This window comes from Ruditapes philippinarum, unplaced genomic scaffold (genome assembly GCF_026571515.1).
Source record: "Ruditapes philippinarum isolate M1 unplaced genomic scaffold, ASM2657151v2 ctg1615_1_1_1_1, whole genome shotgun sequence".
In the NCBI taxonomy this organism is placed as follows: domain Eukaryota; kingdom Metazoa; phylum Mollusca; class Bivalvia; order Venerida; family Veneridae; genus Ruditapes; species Ruditapes philippinarum.
The window spans coordinates 151276-172068 of NW_026865698.1; the positions used below are offsets into that span (position 1 = coordinate 151276).

The 20793-nt window shown below is 29.4% G+C and overlaps 1 protein-coding gene across 1 annotated transcript in view; it reads left to right on the forward strand.

The window, feature by feature from the left end:
• LOC132730028 (complement C3-like) overlaps nucleotides 1-20793 on the forward strand; it is a gene marked incomplete at its 3' end in the record, with an annotated part of 130464 nt that overhangs the window by 37193 nt on the left and 72478 nt on the right. Inside the window, exons 15-16 of the mRNA XM_060715872.1 lie at nucleotides 18423-18572; nucleotides 18989-19063. Coding sequence (XP_060571855.1) covers nucleotides 18423-18572; nucleotides 18989-19063 — 225 coding nt within the window. The remainder of the gene's footprint in view (nucleotides 1-18422; nucleotides 18573-18988; nucleotides 19064-20793) is intronic.

Here is a 20793-nt window from a genome sequence, read left to right on the forward strand (position 1 = left end):
CTTTTGAGGGTTCCAAGTTTAGATCCAAAAGTAGATAATGATTCTTTGCTTAAAGACAGATATGGGTCGAAGGCATCTTACAAAGATGGGAATAGTTTATACAGTTCATCTTACAAGAATATTTAAAAATTAGCTTACAAAGGTCAAAGTGCATCAAGTGTAGCTCTCACTATGATTATCTACATGTAACAAGGTCTAGGTAAACTTACTTTACTGACGGATAAAGATCCAAATATTGATGCTGTTCTCCAGTCAACGAATGATACTTTTGCTATTACATCGCATTCACTTAATCAAACTGCACGTGCAGGAGCTTTTCAAATTATTTCGGGCATATAAAAAGAAGGACTTATAGTGTTATCAAGGGCAATTTGAATTGATAAAGGCGAAAGGCCTACGCCATGTTTGTTGTTCATTATCAAAAAGAGATTTGAATACTCATTCTGAAAGAGACATTCTATAAAAAAAAGTTCTATACAGAAAAAAGTAACAAATATTTCGACGAAGGCCTAGATTTTAATGACAAAAGCATAATTCTTTTCAAAAAGACGAAATAGATGGTAAGATTTCAATTGATGAATCTATAAAAGTTTTGCTCTTTCAGAAATTAAACATAGTAAAAGTCTAGGGTCTGACGGATTTACAGCCACATTTTTACAAATTATTTGGGAAAGATATTCGAACTTTTTCTTACGATCTGTTGTTAGTAGAGCGGGTATTGAGAAAATAGTCAGATGATGAAACAAGAATGAAAATTTAAGGAAATCATCTTTGGACCATGTATATTTCAAAAGTGAAAGTGGCATAAAGGATCACTACTAATTCATGATGGCCGCCATTTCTAAAATGGCCGCCATTTAAATTTGACGTAAATAATAGCTCTTTCAGTCAAATTATTTGTACAGACCTGAAACTTACATCAAAGCATGTATACAGTTTCTCTTTGCGATATTTAAATCTTGCAAAATTCCGCTTTTATACCACAGAATCCAAGATTATGTCCAATATGGCCGCCAATTTCATGCAAAACTGTTATATCATTTTTATACTAAAATATGTTGCACAAATTTTGCTAATTTCAATAAAAGATGTGTTTAAACATATCAGAAATAATCAGATTTCATGTGTATCAGATGAAGGTAACGTTTTTTTTTAATGTTTTTGTGAAAAATATCTTTTAAGATATAAAGAAAGAATTTCCATTTTTTGCATATTTCTCTAATTTTGTTTTCTAATTTATATGTACAAATTTCCAAAAAATACCCTTTTCATTATCAGGTATTTGACATTCAATAAACTTAATGTGTGTAAAAACATAAGATATATAGGTTTAATTTTTTGTCATAGTGGAAGGGGTAAATTTACCCGATAATTGTAAAAGAAAATCAGCAAAATTTACACTGGTAGGTTAATTCTATTCCGCTTTTCTATGAATTCTTATGCAATTATACCCTATTAAAAAGTATTCTTTATTGAATGAAGGTATTTTTGTCTTCCTTCAGGTCAAGAAGGACAGCTAAAATATCAATAAATGCACATACAATCATGTGTGTATACAATCATGTGTGTACATTCAGTTGCTCAATTTGGTTGTGTGACATTTCTTGCTTTAATATCATTGGTATTATTTATTAATTGTTAATTATAAAGATTTATAAGAAGGCAATAAATTAAGAAAACGTAAATTAAATAGCTAACATGTACATGAATGCGAGGTTAAAAGGGTACTAGTCCAATAACGCTCATTATTAACTCCTTCCCAATTTCATTTTGAAAATATATATAAATAGCTTTAAAGCTAACACAATGAGATAAATTAAATGATTTTTGCGTTCAATATCTTAAAATGCATAATTAAAATAAAACTACTGCTACATCATCTCATCTATGTGTAGTGAAACAGATATTAACATGCTACATACAGTTCTGAATAAGTTAAGATATAAACTAACTGTTTTATATAAATTATTCATGTTTAAAAGGAAGGCAATGATGACCATTGATCACTCATCTAAGATACATTGTTGGAAAAAAGGTTTTAAATTAAGGAAGTAATAAGATCATAGTGGGCATTTAAATTTTGTCATAACCTACATGATTTGTGTATTAGGTTACTTTGAAAAAATCACGCCTAATATTTATTTCTCAGAATTGTTTCACACGTGAGGACTTAAATAACCATATTCCTATATGAGTCCATATAAACTTAGTGACCCTTGATGCATTTTAAATTTGATTATCTTTAACATGATTTATCAAATATTTGTAGAGTATCACAAGGTTATGATGATAATTGATTAATATCTATGCTCTGGGTACTGTAGTTTTAGAGAAAAGAGATTTATTACATTTTTTTTTTTTTTTTTTTATTGATCAAATAAATATATAAACATTGTATTTACAGCATCGGTATAATTATAAACATACAACTATAAATGGATTCAAAGTAGAAAACAGAACATATCATAAAAGAAAAATAATTCATTTTACATACTACACTCATTCATCTGCACTCTCTCACTGCAATTTGCGTTTGATATTGTTATTGATCATATCTATTCATCTTTTCAGTCATTTACTTATCTCTGAAGCCATTTTAAGCGGGTAAAAATATAATAGTTTGATGTGTAGTTTTTGTATTGGTCAATACAGCCTAAAAGTTTAAGTCTGCATATATGTAGAGAATAATAATAATAATAGTAATAATAATTATAATAAAAGTAATAATAATTATAAGAAGAAGAAAACAAAAAATATTGTGTTAATCTGCATAAAGGAAAATTAGATAAGAATTCCACGCGGAATTAAAGGTTTCAACATTGTTATTTATCATTGCAGTCTCTTTTTCAATGTTGTAACAATATGTTATATATTTTTTAGCTCCAAAAACTGTGGGAATACTTTTTTGCATTCTACATTGATAAATATACATCTTAAAGTAAATTAAAATTAGATTTTTTAGTTTTTGATAAAGGACTTTCATCTGTTAAGCCAAAAATCATTTCGTCTGCAGTTAATGACGGAAAAAATATTCTTTTTTGTTTTGAAATAGATATCAGTGATGTCCTTTACAAAACTACATTGCCAAAACAAATGTTCGATAGTTTCGTTTTCATTTTACAAAAGGTACAAAGAGGATTATCATTATATTTAATTTTATGTAAATAATAGTTAGTGCCAATTATTCTATGAATAATCCTAATTTGAAACCACTGTATCCTAGAATCTTTTGTTATTTTAAATGGCATTTCGTAAATTTCTTTCCATTTACTTTCCTCAAAATGAAGATCAAGCTTTTTCATCCAGGTTGCTTTACTTGTTGGTTGTGTGTTATTAGTATTCAATAAATTGTAAGTCAGTTTTGATCCTTTATTGTTAATAATTATGTTTTTTAGATAAGGAGGCAATTTTGGTCCACAAGTTTTTTTTACGTCATTCATACTAAAATTAAATTTTGTCATCATTTCATTTATCATTTTTTTAATTCCATGAAAGATTAAAAAGTTTACATTAAGCCTGAATATATTATTAAAATCTTCTAATGAGAGAAAAGCACCGTAAGAATCAAACATATCTCCGATATAATATACACCGGCTTTAAACCATGAATTAAGAAATATACTTTTATTGCCAATTAGTAATTTATCGTTATAAAACAATGGTAGTTCAGCGAAAGATTCGTTATTTATAGGATACTTATCTATATATGTAGAAAAAGCATTAAAAGTGTCCTTCCAAAAAATGTTTGAAATGCTTTTTGCAATTTTATCTATGTACCACAGTGAAATAATTTTTGCATATCAAATTCATTTATAATAATGTTTTTCCAACAGGCATCGCTAATCATTCTTTTGAACCAGCTTATCTTTAAAGCCATTATAAAAGCATTTAAGTTTAACATTTTAAAACCTCCCTCTGAATAGTCCTTAACCATAACAGTATTTTTTATTTTAACATTTCCTTGCCATATAAAATCATAAAAACATATTTTGTTAAGTTTATTTTTCATGTTCTGAGGTGGTGATGGTAAGGGCTATAAAAAGATGGTTTAAAATTGAAATTAAAAGCGTTTTGATAACTGCGATTTTTTTTCCTATTGGAGTGAGAATTCTCCTTTTCCAATGATTTATTAAATTTTGAATCTTAATTAATTTATCTTCATAGTTTATATGTATCATTTGTTTCAAATTTACATCAAAAATTATGCCCAGCATTTTGAAATTATGTTGGTTCCATGATAATTTCCATCGTGTTTTTATACTATTTTGATGAGTATTTATTTTTTCCTATCCAAATTACTTTTGTTTTTATCAAAGTTTACATTTAGTCCAGATATATGAGCAAATTTCGATAACACATCAAGTGCCTGAATTTAAGGAAATTGCTTGACCCGTCCAATAGTAAAGTTGTATCCCGAAATTGAGATAATTTATGTTCTAAATTATTTATCTTATACCTTTTTATTCTTTAAACCAGTTTTATCATTAAGAGAGAGAATTTCAGGCACATAAAATAAAGATGTAACAACAGAAAGCGGGTCTCCTTGTCTGGCAGGCCTCTACTATTGTTACAAAATTTGACAGAAATCCACATTGACTTGACAGCAAGACTGTGCGTCTTTATAAAAAAATATTAAACCATCGTTTTAATAGAAATTTCCAAAATTAAAATAAGACAATGTTTTCGAAACAAATGTACCAGGACAAAGAAATCAAAAAAGCTTTTCAAAAATCAATTAAAAGAAGAAGACGCAAGGGGATATCTTTCTCTTCAGTATAATGCCATAATGTCGTATATAAGTCTTGAATTTTCTCCAATATATCTACCCTTAATAAATCCGGTTGATCTTTGCTAATTAAATTTGTTTAAAGTTTTTTTTAATTCTATTTGCAATGACTCCAGAAGCAATTTTATAAACTGTATTTAAAAAGAGGTTTATGGGTCTCCAATTTTTTAAAAAATTTTTTTGGTTTATTGTCTTTAGGAATACATGTAAATTATTCCCTGTGTTTGAGTTATATGGAAAAGTTTGCCTGATTCATATGCGTTATTAATAGCTCTAACGACAAAAAACTCTTCCTATCTTTTTCCAAAAAACTTTGTAAAAATCTGCAGCTGAAACCAGAAGATCTCTGGACTTTTATTATTTTTCATGTTATGTAAAACTAAAGTTGCTTCATGATAGTTTATTTGACCTTCTAAAAGCATTTGACTCTGTTGGACTTAAAAACAGGTGCTTCTATGTTTGAAATAAAATTTCAAAGGAAATCGTCATTTTTCATTGTGTATTTTGCCATAAAAAGGTTTTGATAATTTTTTCTAAAATTCTTCGAGAATTGCTGTTTGTTCTTTAATCAATTGTTCGTCAAATCCTTTTTAAATTTTATAAATAGTTTTTAGAAAAAGTGTAATTTTTTTTCTCTAAGCTGCAAAGTACTGTGAAGGTTTTTCACCTTCAAGAATCCACTTAACTCTAGAACTGAATAAGATAGCCCTGTAATTGCGAATCATTTAAGTTATGAAAGCTCTGTTTGAAGGTCCCGAAGGTGCGTCATTTTATCTTCAGTTAAATCGCTTCTAAATCATTTATTTCTTTAATGATATTTTTCTTTGTTTAAATAGTTTTCTTCTTACATAACTACTATATGATATAGATTTCCCTCGCAGTTCCATTAAAAGAGTTTCTAAAAAACAATTGAATCATTATTGAAAATTAATTATTATCGGAATTTCAGAAAGTTTTTAAAAATTATAAATGGTAATGCATATTGTATTTTTATTTGTCAATTTTTCTTTTATAGTATTTAAAAATTTAAAATGTCTTTAAATAATAAATTGTGTTTTCCCCCTTGCCTGTTTAAAGTTCTAATTTTAGTTTAATATTAAATTGGAAGGTCGATTGGTACTTGTATTAGGGAAACTTTTTCTACAAAGGGAACAAAGTTGAAGTTATTAAGAAAAAAAATCTAGTCTTGTTTTGCTGAAGGGGGCGTGCTTTTAGGGCCACGTATTTTTCGCCCCTTAAAAATAACTCTAAAGGGGTAAATTTTTTAAAATAAAAATCAAAAGTCTAAATTTATTTTATTAAATTTTTATAGTTAAAATTTTTTAAGGGGTCAAAACTTTTTCCCAAAATTTTAATGAACCCCTTTAATTAAAAAAATTTTCCTTTTAAAAAAAAATTGGGGTTTACGTTTTTTTGGGCCCATAAAATTTTTAAAAGAAAATTTTCTGCTTCAAGGGTTTAATTTAAATACTAAAATTTAAAATTGGGTCAATAATTTGTTATGGTTTTGTAGTCAAGGTTATTTTTAAAAAGAATCGACTTGGGTTAATGTTCCAGGTTTAAAATACACTCATTATTCCATTCACAGTAACTTTTTTTACAAAACTAACGTAAAATGTTGTCTTGAAACAATAATGTACAAAACCCTTTTTTTTTAAAAAATGAAAAAAGTATTTTTTTTGACCCATTCAGGCTCTACATTTTAGGGTAAAATTTTTTAAATTTCCCCTATAATAAGCGACAAAAAAAAGAGTAAGTTTATAAAAAAAAAATCATTAAAATTTTGGAATTGCGCTCACTACAACAAAAACGAAACACAACAAAAAATACTTGAATTATATTTCAAAAAAGGTTTGACAATAAACCTCTTTTAAACCAAGACCATTTTACTACAAATAAAATATTGAAGCATTTATATTTTTACACTTTGATATATTGGCGTCAATACTTAACATGAATTAGAAACTTTGCAGTCTATACATATTTATATATAGTCATTTTGAAAATTAGAAAGTAACTGCTAGAAATGTTTTTTATACTTGTATTTTAATGACAGAAGAAATGATATCTTAATAGCCAAAAGTAAAAAAAAAAAGATAATTAATTTTGAAAACTGCACTTAATAGATGTTACCATTAAATACAGATAAATGCATTTGTAAGGAATTGATATATTAGCGTCAATTACTTAATATTATATGAAACTGAGTTTATATATACTCATTTTGAAATTAAGCTAGTAGTTGTTTAGAAAAAAATTAACTTGTATACTTATGACAGAAAGAAAATGATATCTTAATAGACAAAGAGTATAATAAGATTTTTTTTGAAAAACTGCATCTTAAAGATTTTAACATTAAATACAGTTTTGTTTGCATTTGTAAAGGAGGTACACAAAAACATTATATACACGAACGCATAAGTATATATATATGTACATAATAAAACAACAAAAAGTATATATGTATGTTCATAATACAACAAAATAGGCATACTTTAAACATGTGTTTGTTTGTTTTCTTAAAGAAAATATCAACTTCAAAATTGCAGAAAAACAATAGTTTTAATCATTTATCAAGGCTCGGTTTTTAGAGTCTCAAAAAGAAATGAAATATATAGTTATATATAAAGACAATTCACAAATGAAGAGTAAAATCAATTTTCTTGATCCTTAAGAATCTTGCATAAGAAAAAATATTCGAAATAGAAACAAGATATCTTAAAGATGTAAATGGGGAAAAAAAACGAATTTCATTAATCTATTGTGTTATCCCTTAAATTAGGTATTCTTGCAGTCGAAAGCATAACAAGTTTACCTTAAGGAAAAAAAACATATTTCATTGTTATGGAGGGGCGATTGTTGCCAAAATTCCAGACATGTAATGTGTTCCTTTTGAAAACTACTTTTGAAAAAATACGAAACATGTATGTCTAGCATTTTTTATTGCATTCGTGCACAGCAAATGATATGCCTCTTAATCCAATCTTTTAATTGAAGGCACCGCTTTCTTTAAATAACAAGTTTACATGTAAATCTTAACAACTGACTTAACATGGAGAACAACAACACATTTACAAGTTCGTATCTACCATTGCATATATACATAAGCATGTTTACACACTTGTAGATATATATCTGTACCTGAAAAAACACAAATGAAATGTAAAAATTCGAATGCCAGAAAAATAATTTAATAAAACGTGTTCCAGTCGTAGAACTACAACAGTAACGTTTACACAGTTACATGTTTAAAATGACAAAAGTAGATTCACAAAGCTAGATCGATTCTAAGTCATGCATGACGCCCCGCCTCTCTCTGAGTATTTACGATCTTTCTATCACGGAAATGTACGGACAGGTATAATACCCGTCGCCTCTCTCCTATTTCTCAATAGAGTGAAGGAAAACACGGCGTCCATTTCTAACTTTTTTTATTTCTATAAAAAGTGTCCAATATTATGGTATCAAATGAAGGATTACTCCATAAGCTTTCTATGAGTGCCTCGGAAATAAAAATGAATTAAATAGATGTATGGATTTTTTTTTTTTTACTCTGAAAATAACACTCTCGAATTGGTTCGTAATATATTTTGATAATATTGGATTGAAATAAAAGTGTGCTTCATACGATTTCTGAAATATAATTATATAATGCCTAAAAATAACAATGAATTAAATCAAACTGAATTAACTTTCGTTAAAAAGTTTATCATGTTACTTTTCTGTAAAATAGAGAAAAAATAAGAATCCCTAAAGAACGCTCAAAAAACGACAAAAATTGAGAAGTTGCAAGGCCCGGGTTTGATTGAGCCTGCTCATGGAATGGAGAAGAGCAAGTTATGTCCACGCCTAGCACCGGCTTAACAAAATTCAACATAACTGGTACAATTTTGAAACATCCGCAGATGTGTTAAATGCGATTATATGGGAACCTTCAAATGTTGACACGTAAGTGCCCAACCATGAAAAAACGGCATAATGATCCCCCAAGTAAAAAAAAACTCTGAAATTCAAAAAAAAATAACGCCCTAACTTTTTTTATTTCTTGGTCAATTTTAATAATAAACAAATCATCAGGTAAGGCGGCGTTATTTTTAGACTCAAAGTAAAAGAATCCTTTATTGTTACTTTCTAGTGATCCTTAATTTGGTGCATATTTCTGCCACCAAACAAACGATATAACAACTAGTTAATTAAGAAAATTAAATGTTCGTAATGTTAAACCCTTTAAAAAATGTTAGTTATGGTGAACTAGTTCGTTAAAATTAAACCCTTTTAAAAAATGTTAGTTATCAGGTAAACTAGTTACGTAACTAGTTAACCTCTTAATTAACTAGTTAGTTATCAGGTTAACTAGTTACGTAACTTGTTAACCTCTTAATTAACTAGTTAGGCATCAGGTTAACTAGTTACATAACTAGTTAACCTCTTAATTAACTAGTTAGTTATCAGGTTATCTGGTGGCAGAAATATGCCACCATACTTTAAAAATGAAAATTAATTATGTAGAAGTATGAAAAAAAATTGTTTCTAACTTATCGTTGTTTATTTTTTTCTCTCTTAAATCCACACTCATATATTCGGAAAAAAAATAACGTCGCTTCCTGTAGATACTTTATTCAAAAGGAAATTGAATATTGAATGAATTTAAGACTATAAGCTTTTGAACAAGTATATTTAAAAATCTGGAAAACAAAGTGATCCTCGGAAGCATTAATCACAACAAAATTACATAAGAATTGCATATTCGGTTTGATTGAGTATGCGCATGAGGGATAATGAACAAGTGCAACATCCCTCACGCCCCCTAGCACCGGCTTGAACGGTACTCAATTCTCAACACTTAATAGCGCTGGCATCAATGATCCGAAGGACCACAGAAAACACTGAAGTGAAGTACGGGGCAACTCTTTACAGCTGCCACACGGCACTTGGCACCTGCTGTTGTGAAGTATTAAAATCTGGAAACAAAAATGATCCCTCGGAAGCATTTATCACTACAAAAATTACATGAGAATAGCAGACTCGGTTTGATTGAGTCTGTACATGAGGGATAATGAACAAGTGCCTAAAGTTTTTTTTCATACTGAAAATACCTTATTAAAGATTGTACATTATGTGCTTTCGGAGTTTTTTTTGTTTTGAAAAAAATTGGGGGCCCCTTTTAATTCCCCATAATGCAAAAACTTTCAAATTTTGTTGAAAGGAAATTTTTCAAACATTTTTTAATGATACCAAAAAGAATTGGGTTTTTCTTATCAAAAATTACTCCCCCGAAAATTTGGCATTGTTTCCCCCAAAATTTCCAAAACGCCCATGTTTTCAGGAAAAAATTTCGATCACAAGGGAAGGGGGTCAATAAGCAAACCTACATACCAGAACAAAAACAAGTGGGAAAAAGCCCCGGCGGACCCCAAACAAAACACAGACAGGGCCCAGGGCAGGACGGTAATCACTAAAAAGATAAAAATTTTAATGATAAAACCGATGTTAATAATAAGGGATGACAAATTTTTCTTCATCATAAATGGGAAAAAACACAATTTTTTAAGTGATGTTGCTAGTGACAAACTTTTTTAACAAAGTAAAATTTATGTTATGAAAAATGCCGTATGTTGTCCTTCAGTTTTATTTAAAAATATGGGAGAGGCGCCGTTTTATACCTGTCCGCAATAGAAGGTCGTAAATACTCCGAGAGGGCGGGGCGTTATGCTTGACTTTAAAATCGTTTAACATTGTGAATCTACTTTTGTCATTTTAAACATGTTACTGTGTTAACGTACTCTTGTAGTTCTACAACTGGTAAGAGTTTTCTTAAACTCTATTTTTCCGTATTCGAGTTTTACATTTCATTTGTATATTACAGATCTATAAAAGTTGTGCAAACATGCATATTGTATTGCATGCAATGGAAGATACGAACTTGTAAATTTTGTTGTCGTTTTAGATGTTAGGTCAGTTGTTACGATTTATATGTAAACTTGTTATATAAAGGCGGTAACCTTCAATAAAAAGATTGAATTAAGAGGCATACAATAAAAATTGTAGGCATACAAGTTCGCATTTTCAAAAGTCATTTTAAAAAGGAACACTTTACATGTCTGGAATTTTGGCAACGAACGCCCTCCATACATTGTTTGAATTAAAAAACAACCCACAAAAAAAAAAAACGTTATATTAACACATAAAAAACATTGATAAGTTATTTATGATAGAGGGAAGTTTTCAAGTCTTGTTCCAAAATGTATTTAAAACAAAACACACCAACAAACACAAATATCTCCATTCAGTGTTAAGTGTCATTTCTTGTTTTTCCTTTCAGGCCAGGGTAAATTAAGCCAGTAGTTATATTCCCGAAATTTCACCTCCTTTGTTTTTAAGAAAGACCTTCCGTTTGATTCTTCTTTAAAATGTACCATAGAGTATACATCGTTGCACCAACATTTTTTTACTCGTTCTGTGTCTTTAAGACGCAGCGATGACAAAACTTGCTGATTAAGCCAAGTAAGATCGTGGCTTATATAGAGCCCGGTTGATTCAGCAGACTTACATTTTGCATAATGTCGTTTTTCACCTGCCTGCGCACAAATTTTACAATTACCGGTCTGTTTTTCCATTGAACTTCCCCAGACGGTGCGCTATGTTGATATTTTCCTCCGTAATTGACACAGACATAATGCTTATTTAATAACTGTACAACTTGTGAAGTTGTCTGCTGTGAAGTTTGGCGATCTATGTCGTCCGGAACGCCGAATATTCTTATATTGTTCCTCCTGCGACTATACTGCTCCATATCAATTCGTGATCTTTTCGTGTTCTTCTGCCTCCTGTCGTATTTTGTCGCGTATATAGTTTGTTCTCTCGTGTAATTCATCAATTTCTTTCTTTTTCGGTTTCATTTCTTCATTGATTCTTTGTATTTCAATTGCGCGATCATGCACGCTACCTTCGATTACCTCAATTTTCTTAACTATTGAACTAAGAAATTGATCTTTCATTTCATTATAGTATCTTTTACTATTCTCTCTAATCAAAGATATATCACTTTTCGTGATAACATTGCACAATTTTTCATTTATCAAATCTAACTTTTTTTTCTAATATTTCGTTTCCAGAAATTTCTTGTTTTTCCATATATTCATCCATTGTTTTTGTTTCTTACTTTTTTGTTTTTTCTTTTCTTCTTTTCTGTACAAGGGGAATTACTCGGTCTTCAAATATTGATGTGTCAAGTGTATGTGTACTTGTTATCACCTTCACTATTAGTTGAAGAATGTCCGCGCTTTATCCTTGACTCATGACTAAGTCCAATGACCATTATATAACTGTCCAGTAAGTTTATTCAAGCGGTTAAGTGATGCGTGACGAAATTTTTGCCAGGTGTGATGTACATGTAAATTTTCTTTTACCTGCGATATCCCACCCATTCATTATACATATGAAAAAAGTCTATAAACGTTCATTTCAAAAAGCAAAATTCAGTTTCCGTTAAAAATATACCATCTTATTGTAGAAATCATCAATTTTCACATACATCCATTTCTAGAATTCCAAAAGTCTTGAAAAAAGTGGTTTATTGACGAGTTTTATTTTTACATTTTTATTTGTTTACTTCCTAAAACGGAAGCGGAAGTGGTAATTCTTTTTTTTACATAATAATGTGTAAATTAATAGCCAGTTTTGACTGCAGGAGCATCATACAATATTTTTCATGGTATATCATGCTACATCCAAAATATCTTTTTAATAGACATTGTAGTTTTTAAAGAATTTTCCTATACAACGCTTTAAACCCGGGTGAGTCTATGATTCATTCAATGTTATAGACACAATATCATGCTACATGCTTAGTATCTATGCTCTGTTCGTTTTGCTTTTTGAGAGTATTATTTAAATATACTTTGTACATTTAAGTAACCCAAATAGAGTTCTATGTAACTTTTGAAGACGTCTACTCTACTCGGCAATGTTACATGTATATGTTGAATATCTAAGCTCTTGACATTGTAGTTTTCAAAAGACTAATCTTTCAAAACTAACTGCCCTTGTGGCGGGCCTTTAAATCATGCTAGAATGTCACTTCGTTTACATAGACTTATGTTATAAAATAGTCTTAAAAATGTTCTACGAAATTACCGTGCCAAATCCAACCACTTAATCTATAAATAGAAATAATTAATCATTCTGGGAGCCTAGACTAATTGGGCATCGTTTCTTTTGGGAAGCGGACATAATTATAATATAAAATTAAATGGATGTATTGGTGAAAGAAAATTGAATAACTCATTAATGCCGGCCCTTTAAAGCCGGTATAACGGTAGGATTTAACTAAGGAAAAAATAGAAAACAACATATAACTCCAAATCGATCGCACTTTTTATATGATTCTCCAAAATTTATTCGGCCAATCAATTTTTATCTTACATAGCGGTTATAAACCTTCAATTTCATCGCCATTTTAAAAAAAAAAGCAGCAAGTATTGCTTTAAGTACAAAGTTATGATGATAACAAACGTTAGTTTTCATAATTTCTTTTTAATTGATCATATATACACTGCCTTTTTGTTTGCTTTATTTAACCTGCCTTCTCTTTAGTAAGTTTTCGTTAGGTTAATTGACATGAGTGTCTACCTACTTGTGCGCATTTTGTCCCTTTTTAAATAATTCGTTCGGGTCACTTTTATTTTTTAGGTATTAAGTGAATTCACTCTCCGATGTGAAGGTTTGTGCATTTATTCGTGAAGAAGGTCCGACTCATGTAATGATTTTCCCATAGACTTACATTATGAAAATGGTCCCCTATTCTATCTTAAAAATTGAATTTTCATGCTAAAGAGATATTCTTTTCTAGCAGAACACATAAAATGCTTTTGTAAGTGTAACCAATCATATTTTCTTTGCAAAATTACTTAAAAAAAGGATTTAACCTCCAACATTCTTCAGTTCTTTCATAAAGTAAAATACTGAATAGAATAAGTGTAAATCAAGTTGTTTAAACTTCACTCTGCAAGTGAAGATCGCACTGATAACAATATATTGGACAATATGCCACTTCAAATATGCATTCTATACAAGTAATGCATGAATATGGCAGTTTACAGGGAAGCCAATACTGTTGGACAAGCCAATGAGGTACATGTATTTGATTTAATGAGACATGTATAGGATTTGTGTTTATTGTCACTCATTACAATATGTAGTACACCTTGATGAACACATTTCAAATCAAAAGGTCACTGTGACTTGATGTATCAAAATATTCAAAGGGCAATAAAATGGAAATGCATATACATAGGGACTTCATTCTTTCTATGTGAATGTATCTTTATATATCTAGCCTCAGTTGACCGTTTCTTGGCCAATTACCGCCTTGTTATGAATTGATTACTCCTCTCTGGTTTCCATCATTATATAGGTTGTTGTAAAACTGAGAGAGCTTGACATTTAAACCTACCTCAGGATACCTCAGAATATAGAAATGACAAAGGGATTCGCACCTAGCTTTATACCCTTATATGATCTTATCTTATTTCTGTATTGAATAATTATGGCCTTTTCCAGCAGTGGATGTAAGTTGAGGGTCATCATTTCTTTCTTGTTTTAGGGGGAAAATGAAATATGAATAATTTTTGAAATACAATAAGTTTATTTATTTTTCAAATGATCAGTAACGATATGTAGATCAAGTGATATTTTATTGATATACCTTTTTTTATTACACATAGATGATATAATGTATCAGTCGCCTTAATTTTTCTTTGTATCTTTTGCAGATACCATGTCTAGATATAATACTCTATCAACAGTGATATTTCAATTATACTTGAAAACAATTACATTAAAGTAAATAATAATTTGAATCATACTGTCACAAGCCTTCATTAAGACCTGGTATCTAATGCACAATTCATTTTTATACATTTGTTAGCTTTAAAGCAATTTTTATCTTTTTGTACAGAAATTGTACAGGAATTAATTGTATTCAAATATATACAACATTTCACTCATGTACAAGCATGATATTAACTTACGCACATTTTGTTGATGTATAATCACTGCACTATCTTTACAATTAACAAATTATAATAAGAATATTGAAACAAGTTATATTATGCAAACACATTTCATAACTGATATGTTCTTTTATTGATATTTTTAGCACATCCTCTAGACCTGAGAGAAGCCAAAAATACCTTAATACAATAAAAAATACTTTTTAACAGTAAATACTTGCATAAGAATTCATAGAAAGTTAAACAAAAAATCAAAGAAATGAAAATAACTTACCTATACAACTTTCGTCGTTTTGTTTTTCAATTATCGAATACATTTAACACATCCACTAAGACAGAATATAAAACCTACAGATGTTATGTTTTTGTTACATTTTTACAATAAAGACATAGTATTAATTGAATATCAACTACACTGTAAGAAACTATGTAACTTCTTGAATCTCGTAAATAGACTTAGAAAAACCACGTCAGACAAATATGTAAAAATTGGTCCTTTTTTAATATCTTTGAAGATATTTTTGTACGAAATACTTTAAACAATTTGACAAGCATTTTGATTAATACATGTATATAATTTTATTATTTCTGATATGCTTAAAACTTTATTCTTGACAAAAGCATAATTTGCCTATCAAATAATACTACAAAAAAGATATATCAGTTTTGCATAAAGTCGGTAGCCATCTTGAAGTCTGAAGAGTTATGCAAACGAAATTTTGATATATTTAAGTTTTTGGAATTTAAAAGGAGAAATTTTAAAGATGTTTTAGTGTTAGCTTGGTTCTGCACATAAATTTGACTAAATGAGCTGCTATGTCGTAAAAAATTATATGATGGACATTATGAAAATGGCATATATGCAGCTATCTTGAAAGAGCAGAATTAGTTTTGGGCCCACTGTTTTGAAATTTGAAATCCGCATGGTCTAAAGATGATTTCCTGTAGGTTTTATGCTTGTATCATCATTTGCACTATTTTGACAGCAAATATTTTCCGCCGAAATATATATTAATTTTGAAAGATTGGAAATTATCAGTTAAGGTGGTAAAAACAAAACAGCAAATTAAAAACTGGCATCAAATATCCTTATTAAATGTTCCTTACAAATTAATTCAAGCATGTGTTGAAAAACAGACTTAAAACTTTTTTTGTCGTATTAAATAAATAAATGAAAATTACGGTCAAACATGTTTCTTATCGGGACGGTTATATTAATAAAGAATTAGTTAAGAATCTATTTGTAGTGACAGTGATTGAATAATATGTTTTTAATCAGTAAGGTTATAATAGGTCAGGGCTTTTGCGTTTTTTAAAGTAACATTATGCCCACCAAAGGGTATATAGTTAGTGAACTGGTGAAGATCAAATTATGTTTTCATTTTGGCATAATCCCTTTTAATTTAATGATAAAGTTCACAAAAACAATAAAAACACACAGATCAAAATGAAATATCTGAAAATATCCGTTAGAAAACACGTATAATGCTTAGTTTATAAAAAGAGTGGGGCAGTCTTTTTAAATTTTAGGCAGATTTATAAGTTTATCCTAAACATTTTTTAATATCAATTGTTGGTCATACACCATTTTGATAGTCAATATTTACAAATACAAAGTCAATTCAGCTCAAGTTGACTATGGAAATATGAGCATAATGCCACTTTAAAGACACACTAGAGTAAATCAAATGTGCAAACAATATTGAGAAAAAATATTTGTTTATAATGAAACTATTCCCTATTATGTTAATCTTTTTATATCATCATTTTTAAAAAAAAAATCTATGTATTTTTGCCGCGCGCATTTTCTGTACGAGTGACTATCACTATTGTGATGTTTTGTATTTGTCGCGTGATTTTTGTTGGTCTATGGCGTTTTTATAATGATTTAATGAATATATATAATGTTTAATGAAATTAAAGCTGCTGTATGGAATATTTTTCTATCACTCAAAAATTAAAAGAAAGACTTGTATAGATATAGCCTTTTACAGTGACTGATCAATAAGTGGCTAATGTATAAATTAACCCTTTATCTGCATCTTATCTGCTTTGGCTTTTCGCTATTATACTGCTTTTTTAAAGGGAGTTTTGTACAGCTATGTTAAGGGAAATATAAGCATATAATGTTCATATAGTTATAATCTTTAGACTGTTAAGTTTTGTATGATATTTAAAATACCTGAATGCTGTCTCAGCGAATTGATGAATTTAGTTTTTGCGCTTGTTGCTTTAGGTCTGTACACCTTATCTTTTAAATATTCCCAAAGACAAAATTCAATTTAGGTGAACGAGGGGTCAAACATTGGCAGTTTTAAATGAGATGATGTGGTCACCAAATGTTTCGCGCAACCATTATGCCCCTTCTCTGCAATGATGGTTGAAAAGTCTTTCTTAGCAGTTGTATAAAGCGAGCGCTGTCAATAGTTTGTCTCTCACCCCCGTGTTCAAAAATGAAAGTTCAAATCACATCACTTTCAATAAATGAAGTACAAACTGTTACCTTTTCGTCGTGTAGTGGCATTTCATAATGGTAGCTAGGTTTTTCAGCGCCTAAAATTATGTGTATTTACAACAACATTAAGGCTAAAACATGATTCATCTGAAAACCAAATAATGTTAGCTATGACTATATGAGTTTTCATCCACCTGGAATTTCTTTACGGCTGTCCATATTGGATTGCTTCAAATGCTGAAAATTGAATATACGGAAAAAGTGTTCAATAATTACTAAGCATTTTTTTAAACACCTGATTAATTTGTAACATTAGTAATGTTACCTTGAAATTGCCGAACTGATTTCTTTCTCTGGAGCTTGCAATTTTATGCATTTGACTCTGCGAGTAGATTTTGACCGTCCGGCATTATTATGACGCCAATTCAGTACAAATCCAGTTGTTTTTGTTGTCTCGACTGTTAACCATCACCAGTATAACGTTGTTTATTTTTATGATGGTTGTAATTGGTGAATGACTTTTAACAAAACTAATACAACTTCAAAAGCTGTTAACTTGGAGAGCGCAATTTTGAATACAAAATAAAAAAAACAATCAAATAAGCACTTGTATTCTATACTCTTTCAAGTAATATAACTTCATTATTGTCTTATTATCGAACAGCATTTTATTAACATCTAAAACTATATCAGCACACTTTTGCTAAAATGTCTCAAACCTTCAAATTAAACCATATGTCATGTGAAAATTTATTTCTTGGAAGAAGTTACAAAACTCGACATTGTTATATAAGTATTTGATGTGCAAAATGATATAAAAATAATTTAAAAATTGAAGAAAGAAAAAAATCTAGGGGTTTGAATTCCTCTGATGACTTGATTATTCAATAAGCAAATCTATCCAAATATGTAGATCGGTTTTTATGACAATACAAACGCTTAGTTGTCTGATGACATCTCAATTACTGATTGTAACATATAGCGTATTCAGTATAGGGTATCTATACATAACAATTCAATCTAGAAATTATTAAAAAGCACGAAACAAAGATTACGGATCTAAATAACAAACTAAAGTAAATACTGTTAAAATTATAAAATAGCGAAAATGATTAATTTTATTTCTCATAAAGACATTATTAGACTAATATGACGTTTGCAATTGTAGTTATCCTTAAAGCCTGAACAAAATACGGTGACTCCTGGGTCAACAGATAAGCTTATTATTACTGGAACACCTTTCTCGTGGGTTGGCCTCAATGTCATGGACAAAGCCTTGCTACTTTTAAATGACAAAAACATACTGACGAAAAGTAAGGTAGGACCAAAACTTTTGAAAAGAAATACAATATATATAATGCCTATAAAAATTCACTAATATTTTTTTTCTGATTTATCAAATTTAAATAAGACTTGTTCTTTTACCAAGATATGCAGTATCTGATGATATACTTGATTCAAATCAATTAAAGATGTCTTTAATGTATTGAAATAACTTTATTGCTATTTCGAAAAATGTGTCAATATTTAAATATACATTTTCAAGACATTGCATGCGAGTGTTTATGAATAAATTCAAACCGCTTTTTCTTATTCTTTTTAATGCTCCTAACAAGGTCTTAATTATAATATTGTTTAGAGTTTTGTTCTTAAGATATGTGAAGCAATTCTCTTGTTCATGACTTTCCCCTTTTCATATATTCTCACACACACATATATATGTATATTTCAAAGATGTTCGATGCTCTGAGGTCACACGATCTCGGGTGTGGTGAAGGTAGCGGTAGAAATAATGGAGACGTGTTCAAGGTAAGTTTATGTATGTAACCATAAACGTTAGTTAAAATAGTCAACTTGAATTCGACAGCTTTACCGAAATAAGTTAAAACTTAATTTCGTAAATGCAGAAAAGGGTTGTAGTCTTTATTGTATTTTCTTGACACGCTTATACCCGTATAAATCAGATGATCATGTTTTTATCTTTAACAAATTTACCTAGTAGATTTCTAATTTAACTTAAAATGATATTTTCTATTTTGGCAGACGAGTGTTTTTTTGTTGTGTATTTATAAGAATGGCCATCTAACCAGTTTCTTTAAGATAGAAAAAGGTGTTAGACAGGGGTGTCCTTTATCCCCTAACATTTTTATTATTTTTATAGAACTACTCTCAAATGAAGTTACCGTGAATAAAGATATTAAAGGCATTAAGATCGGAAACATTGAACTTAAACAAACACTTTTTGCCGATGATGCATGTTTATAACTGATGAAGAAAAAAATCGTTTCTAACACTAACTGCATCACTTAAAACTTAGATTGAATAAAGATAAATGTACTGTTTTAAAACTTGGAAGTTTAAAAAATACTCAATTTCTGCAATGATAATAATTTTAACTGGACATCTAACAAAGCTAGCACGCTCGGTATAACTTTCACTTATACCATAGACGAATTGTTAAATACTAATTTGACAACAAACTCAAAGAATTCGATCATTGTTTTCCATATCTATTTTCAAATTCTTAAACCCATTTTGAGTGTTCCTGCAATTAAATGCGTTTAATACATGAGCATTTTAAGGAATTATATATAAAGCTTTCAATGTCAAATCTTATCTCTTGATATTTTGTGTCCCACAGGAAGTTGAACATGAGCTTTTTTTATTTTATTCATGATATCTTGGTCTGGATTATGTATAACTGTAATAACCGCCTCCGTGGTCGAGGGGTTAGAGTCGATGACTTCTAGTCCAGTTTCCTCTCTGGCGTGGGTTCGATCCGCGGGAGATGCTTTGGCAGTTTAGCACGGAGGAAGGTAGTCTAGTACTGGTGTAACTCTCCAGGAACGATGGTTAGGAAACAGCCTATAGGACTGAAATACTGTTGGAAAAAGACGTAAAATGAAACAAACAAACAAACAAATGTATAACTGTAAGAGGATAAATAGGTTTGGACATTGCAAAAAATTTTAAGAATAGTATTCTTTCCAAAAAGACTTAGTTTCCATTTATGCAAACACTGATCGAATTCTTTAAGTTTAGATGTTAAATAAGTATTAGAATGCAATATGTTAAATAGGTAGGGAAAACAATTCGTATTTAAATGTTATCTAAACATCTAAAATATTGAAAATTTTGGTACTAGATCAAGAGTTTTAAAAGCCGACTCAATGCTTGGTAGTATGTTGGTAAAAACATTATATGGAATAACACGAATATAAAATTAGATAAAAAACATTTGTATTCTGTGAATTGATGGAAAAGGGCAGAATCTTTATCGAACACATATACGATTACTGGAAAAAACAATTTTATGGCTTCAACGAAATTCAAAACCTTTATGGCATAGCCCATTTAAACTTTTTAAACTATCAGCAACTCATAAAATGCATACCAAACGAATAGAAAATAAAACTAAAATCTGAAGGGATTTAATACAAAGCAAATAATTTTAATTGATTAATTAAAACCCCTAATTAAAAGCTGCCGATTAATTTATACTGCGCTTGTTCAAAAGAAGACAACAACAAACAATCACC